Here is a 7,229-nt window from a genome sequence, read left to right as displayed (position 1 = left end):
CTAAAACCCTATCAGAGCTATCTTCTGAGCCATTAAGGCAGCCGACATCTGTCAAGTGTTTTGCTCCCTAACAGGTGTTACACGAGGCACATTACAGATCTCATTTAAGCCTCACAACAACCCCAACGGACTAGACAGACAAGAGCACACATGCCCTTCGGGATGGGGAATCACAGAGAAGTCAAGTCAGGTCACAGAGACAGTACGTGCCCGAGGCCAGATTCTAACTCAGTCTGGTCTGCCTCCACAGCCCAGGTCGCTCACCCTGAGGCTAGGAGAACCCAGATCAGGACAAGAAGCTGGATTTGATGATGGGTAGTAAGGAGGGCACGTATTGCATGGTGCACTGGGTGTTATACACAACTAATGAATCATCGAGCCTTACATCGGAAACCGGGGATGTACTGTATGGTGACTAACATAATATAATAAAAAATCATTAAAAAAAAAAAAAAGAAGAAGCTGGATTTGGACCCAAAGGAAGCTACTCAGTGGCCCCGATGGCCTGGCGCTTACAAGCAAAACCAGTCAAGCGGGACGAAGAAATGAAGTTGCCATGCCACACTGTTCATTCCTGAAGGAACCCCCACCAGACGGTTCAATTCTGTTGCAATTCATTCTGTTGGAAAACTAAGGGAATTTCAGCCTTTCCTGCTCAGCTGTGGGCCCCCAGCTCTGGCTCAGTGCCAGACAGCTTTCTGTGCAGCGTCCGCAGACTCTGATTTCCAGTGCCCCACCTTTGACGGGACTCCCCTCTTGTTCGGGGTCAGCGGATCGAAGTGGCAGGGACAGAAGGCTTGGAAGAGAAGGAGAGGGAGATCTGCGGTCTTAAAAGATCTTGGATTAATCCAGGGGCTACTGAGCCCCCGGGCCACCGAGTCTGGGAGCAAAGGGGTGGGGCGCAAAGCCACTCCGCCCGCCAGCCCCGCCCTCACCAGGCCCCGCCTCCCGCCCGCCCCGCGGCGCATTGTGGGATCTGTCCGCGGGCCTGGCTGCGAAGGACGAGGTGTGCGGTCATGGGCTTCCAGCCGGTGAGACCCTTACTCCGTGCCCTGCACCAGGGGACACCGCCCCATCTGGTTCTGAGCACTCCGCTCCGGACCAGGGGCTCTCGCCGCCGACCCCGCCCCGTAGGGCGCTGCACCTGCTCTGGATGCCGGGGTCCCGGTACCGCACAGTCGGGCTCGGGACCCTGCCCAGGCTACCCTTCTGGCCCTGACAGGCTCCCGCGCTGGAGCTCGGGATCGCCATCCCTGGGGCGGCTGGTCGTACGGGACAGTCACCACCCAGTCCCCGGCTCTTCCCCAGCATGATGGTCACGCTGCCTCCTCTACCCACAGAGCCCTGTCTTGCTGGCCTCCCTGGGGGTGGGGCTGCTGACTCTGCTCAGCCTGGCTCTGGGCTCCTACTTGATTCGGAGGTCCCGCCGGCCAAAGGCCACTCTCCTGGACCCCAATGAGAAGTACCTGCTGCGACTTCTAGACAAGACGGTAAGTTGTGAAGGAGGGAGCCCGGGTAGCGGGGGGACCATCCACTGGGGTTGGGATGCCCCAAGGGACTTTGCGGCACCAGACCTGCCTGGTGAAATGTGTGTGTCATCCATCCTCCAGACTGTGAGCCACAACACCAAGAGGTTCCGCTTTGCCCTGCCCACCGCCCACCACATTCTGGGGCTGCCTGTGGGTAAGGAAAGTGTGGAGTGGGCTCCTTTCCCTGGTATCCTAACAGGGTGACTCCCCTTCCCTACCCAGTTATGGATCCATGAGGTACCACTGACCCTTGGACCACTCCAGGGTGTGGCTTCTGTGCCCCCAGACATGCTTCACACTCACCAGTTCTTCCCCCTTCCCGCAGGATTTGTTTATACCTCCCCCTGAGCAAACACTAATTTTTTTTCTCATTGCTCAGACCCTCAGTTCACCTGCCGCTGCTAAGGTCCTGGCAGCAATTGATGAGTTTCTCCAATGGGGGGCTTAGGAGGGGGACAACTGGTAGCCCAAAGGGGTCCTTCCTGCCTGGGAGCTCATTGGAACCATGCTAGGAAGCAAGACATCTTTGTTCTCTGAAAACTCCTTAAGTATTTCGAAAGGTAACAGGAATGCGGCTCGTCTACAAGCAGCACTTACGTAGCTCTCCACGTGTTCCCCAGGCAAACATGTCTACCTTTCTGCCCGGATCGATGGCGGCCTGGTCATCAGGCCGTACACTCCTGTCACCAGTGATGAGGACCGAGGCTACGTGGATCTCGTCATCAAGGTAAGGGGGTAGGAAGGAGCCCCAGGAGCTCCTTATCCTTCTCTTTCTGGGATTTGTAAACTTCCAAGAATTGTTTGAGAGCAGGAGACACGTGTCCTTCGGGCATATGAAGAAAGTACATGGATTGGGGAAGAGGCACATGCGTAATTCCTGCCCCCACTTCAGGGAGGATCGGTCAGCAGGCGGCTCAGAAGTCATGACATTCCAAATAAAGTATGTTCCGTTCTGTTTTATCAGATCTACGTGAAGGGTGTGCACCCCAAATTTCCTGAGGGAGGGAAGATGTCTCAGTACCTGAATAGCCTGAAGATTGGGGATGTGGTGGAGTTTCGAGGGCCAAGTGGGTTGCTCACTTACACTGGAAAAGGTAATGGCCTCTCTCCTGCCCAAGCCTGTCTCCCACTTCTGCAGCGCCATTGTCGTCTTGGCACAGTGTGGCCGAGCGTGTGTGTGCATGTGCGCCCATGGGGAAGGCCCAGAGCTGCCCTTCCTTTAAACATAGCACTGATGTGGTAGAGAGGCATACTTCTCGGCTGCATTTGCCACAGGGATCGGTTCCCTCTCCACTAGAATTCTCCAGCCATGACTGCTGTGGAGATGCCTAAAGCAAACCCAGGTCTCTGTTTCCGTCCCTCAGAGATTCGCGTCTTAGGCTGAGCAGTTCAGATAGCTGGAGATAGCTTGCTTTCTTCCCTGCCCCTGGGAACAGCTGCGTGCATTAGCAAGCCTCGGGAGCTGCCCTGTGCCACTTGGGAAAACATTCATACCTGGCCCCACGCCTGTCGCCCTCACCAGGGAGTGACCCTCTGCCAGAGGCAGCTGATGACTCACTGTGCGGCCCTAAACTGACTTAATATGGGACAGATAGTCCTGGCCCCGTTGTCCCTCAAGTGTATTGTTGTCAGGGCTGCTCAACTCAAACCACCACCCAAGCTCCGGGATCCGGTTACATAGCAGCTGCTAAACGGGCCCAGGACATATTTTGAGTTCTGCACTTGTTTTCTTATTTCCCTGTATTGACTTTTTTCTTCCACCCCCTCTTCACTTGACTTTTCAGGGAATTTTAGCATTCAGCCCAACAAAAAATCTCCACCAGAGCCCCAGGTAGCGAAGAAACTGGGGATGATTGCCGGCGGAACAGGTGTGTGTCACTTGAGGGGCCATTGTCTCCCACCATTGTGGATTGTTGCCGTGAAAACACCCAAGTGATTCTCAGAAGGTTTGGTAATCATAGCCAAGCTGTTAATCAGGGGATTCCTGGCAATGCCTAGAACTTCCCAGTATCCGAAAAAATCATAATCAGGTAGAAAGCAAACAAAACAGCAATTGTTTTTTTTTTTAAGATTTTTTATTTATTTATTTGACAGGATAGAGACAGCCAGCGAGAGAGGGAACACAAGCAGGGGGAGTGGGAGAGGAAGAAGCAGGCTCATAGCGGAGGAGCCTGATGTGGGGCTCGATCCCAGAATGCCAGGATCACACCCTGAGCCGAAGGCAGACGCTTAACAGCTGTGCCACCCAGGCGCCCCAAAACAACTGTTTTTTAACTAATAGAATGAGAGAAATAAATCATGTGGGCGCTCCCAAGACCTCCAGTTGAATGAATCTAATAATCTTTAGGTGACAGTAGAGAAGCAGCTAGAAATAGGGAAGTCGAGAAGGAAGAAAATGAACAAATATTGGACGTTTCTAAAGATTAGACACTATGCTAGTCACTTTACATGTGTATCTATGAAGTAGATACTAGTCTTATCATTTTACAGATGAAAACAGTGAAGGTTCAGAGAGGTCCACTGGTCTCCACAGGGTTGAATAGTGATGGCCAGAGGCAGGGTTAGTATCTAGCTCTGTCCGGTTCCAAAGCACATGCTCTCAACCCACAAGTCCAGTGTTCCCGAACCTTCATCATTGAATCAGTAGGTACTTATAGTTATCTGTGACATTTGAGTCCCAGACTCCAATAGATTTCAGAGGAAGAGTCTGAGATTGGTTCCTTAGAAGGATTTCAACAGTATAACCTTATGTGAATAGAGAGCATGACCATAGTTCGCCTACCAGATACGAAGTTGAGCGTCGGGTCAAGGGCATCTCTCCCCCGGAATGTCCATGCTGCAGGACATACAGGAGGACAGAGGATTAGGGTGCTCCAGGAAGATGGAGTGGAGTGGTGAAGGAGAAGAATGAAGATGAAAGGTTGATCAGCTGAGGCGCGAGGACAGGGGAGGGGCTGCGGCCAGCCTGTCTCATCGTGGGCTGTCTGTTTGCAGGAATCACCCCGATGCTACAGCTGATCCAGGCCATCCTGAAAGACCCTGAAGATCCAACCCAGTGCTCTCTGCTTTTTGCCAACCAGGTGGGTTTACTTTCGTCAGGCCTTGGTCTTCAAAGTTGTGGTAGAGGCGGGCTGAGAGGTGTGGCCCTGGCAGGCCCAGCCGGTCCAGTGCCTGTTGTGGCCTCTGCCCCAGGTCCCCCTGCAAGGGAGAGGACCCTCTCCTGCCAGCAGGAGGATGGAGCACTGAGCCAGATTCCTCCCCTGGCCCCCCAGGGAAGATGAAAAGAAAACATTTAAGGAACCTAGTTCCAAGTGTGGAAAGCCGCTCCTTGGATTTCCTTTGTTAACTATTCCATCTTTATTCCTTCCTCCTGTGTAGATAAGGACTACTCCCTTCCCGTTCCCCTCGTGCGGCCTCTCTAAACGTCTCGCTTCCTCCCTAGAACTTTAGCCTTCTCTTTCCATCCGGCTGGAAAGTCGTTATAGCAGAGAACTGCTTTTACGTGCGCCTGCGGAGGTTCCTAAAGACTTGGCTTCCCCTTTCAGACTGAAAAGGACATAATCTTGCGGGAGGACCTGGAGGAGCTGCAGGCCCGATACCCCAGTCGCTTTAAGCTTTGGTTCACTCTGGATCACCCCCCAGAAGGTACCCTCCCCCTTTCTGGACATCTCCAGATCAGGGCCTTCTCCCCTCTGGGGCTTCTGATTTCAGTGAAACCACCCCTGTGACCCTGCCAAACGCCCAAGTGTGAGCGCACAGACGTGGTGTTCTCCTGGGCCCTTTCCTTCTGACGCCTGTTTCTGGAAGGAGGGGGGAGGCTGGCAGGGGCGGCTGTGAACCTGAAGCGGGCTGAGTATACCCACCCAGCTACTGCTACAACTTGATCCCTTCTCAAGAGGCTTGACGCCGGATTCACCCCTCCCCACCTTATATGGTATCCTACCCCCTTGCCAGCATGCGTCTGGAGTGTCTGCTCTCTCCTCTCCTCTGTACTGCAGACTGGGCCTACAGCAAGGGCTTTGTGACGGCTGACATGATCCGGGAGCATCTGCCCGCCCCAGGGGACGACGTGCTGCTGCTGCTCTGTGGGCCACCCCCGATGGTGCAGCTGGCCTGCCATCCCAACTTGGACAAACTGGGCTACTCACAGAAGATGCGATTCACCTACTGAGCGTGCTGCTGCCTGGTCGTGTTTCCCTGGTCCTGTTCCCTGCAGTTGTCCCCCATCAGGACTCAGATGCTATAAGCCCTAGGTCCCTTTCCTGACAGTGTCAGCCTTCTTGTCTTACTCTGGAGCCGAAATCTGGATGATCCCCGCAGGAACAACATCCTTGTAGCCAAGGAAGAGGGTCAGGGCTGTGTAGTTCCCTGGAAGGCCCCCCTACATCTCCCTGTGATAGAAGGTCCAGGTCAGGCCCATGGAGCCATTTCTTCCACGGGTCCGAAAGAAGGAAGTATGTACACTCGTCCCAAGACTAGCTAGTTCCTTGATAGCATCACAGTGTGTGTCTGTGATGAAAGGAACAATTTGTGTCATGGGTTTTCCTTAATATCTGGGGCTTAACCCAAGCAGATTCTGCGCGTGCGAGCGCAAGTTGACCGGCCTTACAGACCTAGTGTCGTAGAGATTGCGGGAAAGGAGAAAATGATTTCTTTAGGCCTCAGAGAAGGGAACCTGAACTCTGTATGTGTGTGCCTGTCTCTCCCTGCCCCTGCCCAGGCTGGAAGGAGATGGCTGCCCACAGTCTGAGATGGCAGCTTGTGGCAGAAACCTCTGGCTATGCAAATAAATGGGGCTCAGGCCCCTGTGTTATACCAAGGGGTTGTTGTGTTTGGGGTCCTTGTTTCTAAGGCTTTTCACGCCTGGGAATCCTGGGAGGAAGTATTTCCCAGCACAGAATTTGTCCCAGGCCTTCCAGAGAACTTTGGAGCGGTAGAGCCATGTCCTGAAATACGACCTGCCACCAAACTCAGAGGTCACTTCACAGCTGCCTCAGCAGCGCCAGAAGCTCCGCTTCTCCCCAGAGGCTTTTAAAGGTGGGGGAGGAGGACGCAAGTTAGAGGGAATGCTTTCTGAACCCAGGTATGATCACAGTGGTCCCTTGGTTCAGCCACTCTTCCCTGCCTTCTCTTGGCCCTTCCTTCACCATGCTTCTCCTGCAGGTACCTGGCAAACGAATTAAAGTAGTGGCTTTCTGTTTGGAAGGAAACTTTCTCCTTTAAATAGTAACCTGATCTCACCAGCCCCAGCCAGACTTGGCGCCTGGAGAGAGTTGGCCTCCCCCAGGCCCTTCTATCCTGACTGCCCTTCTCCTCTGCTATGATAATCCATCCCCCTTCTCCCAGGGTTGGACTAGGGCAGCTTCCTCAGATCTTCTTGGTTAGTCCCAGTGGGACAGAACAATGAATCAATCTCGGGAGGAAGGTGGGCATTGCTTCTCTGCATGGGACTACATGTTGCTTTCCGTGGGACCCCAAAAGAAAGGCTTGTGGGACCCGCAGAATTCACCCCTCCGTATAGCAGAGTCATCAGTAAAAGCTGTTACTAACTATTCCATCAAATATTTCTTTTTTTTTTTTTTAAAGATTTTTTTTTATTTATTTATTTATGTGACAGAGAGACAGCCAGCGAGAGAGGGAACACAGCAGGGGAGTGGGAGAGGAAGAAGCAGGCTCCCAGCAGAGGAGCCCGATGTGGGA

General features: G+C 53.4%; 1 protein-coding gene across 1 annotated transcript; it reads left to right on the top strand.

Moving 5' to 3' along the window:
* Positions 1-954: 954 nt before the first annotated feature.
* Positions 955-6,348, top strand: LOC113242529 (NADH-cytochrome b5 reductase 1). The gene is made up of 9 exons (XM_026480623.4): positions 955-1,031; positions 1,341-1,490; positions 1,611-1,683; positions 2,150-2,256; positions 2,494-2,623; positions 3,314-3,397; positions 4,524-4,609; positions 5,075-5,174; positions 5,528-6,348. The coding sequence occupies exons 1-9, from the start codon at positions 1,017-1,019 to the stop codon at positions 5,698-5,700; spliced, it is 918 nt and encodes a 305-aa protein (XP_026336408.1). The 5' UTR covers positions 955-1,016; the 3' UTR covers positions 5,701-6,348.
* The last annotated feature ends 881 nt before the right edge of the window (positions 6,349-7,229 follow it).

This window comes from Ursus arctos, unplaced genomic scaffold (genome assembly GCF_023065955.2).
Source record: "Ursus arctos isolate Adak ecotype North America unplaced genomic scaffold, UrsArc2.0 scaffold_2, whole genome shotgun sequence".
Classification (NCBI taxonomy): Eukaryota; Metazoa; Chordata; class Mammalia; order Carnivora; family Ursidae; genus Ursus; species Ursus arctos.
The sequence above is the reverse complement of the archived record's forward strand: the minus strand, read 5'-3'. Positions and strand labels throughout refer to the sequence as shown.

Coding starts and splice junctions, on each gene's coding strand:
- LOC113242529 (XM_026480623.4), top strand. Junction 1,491..1,610: donor TGCGACTTCTAGACAAGACG/GTAAGTTGTGAA, acceptor TCCATCCTCCAG/ACTGTGAGCCACAACACCAA. Junction 2,624..3,313: donor GCTCACTTACACTGGAAAAG/GTAATGGCCTCT, acceptor TTGACTTTTCAG/GGAATTTTAGCATTCAGCCC.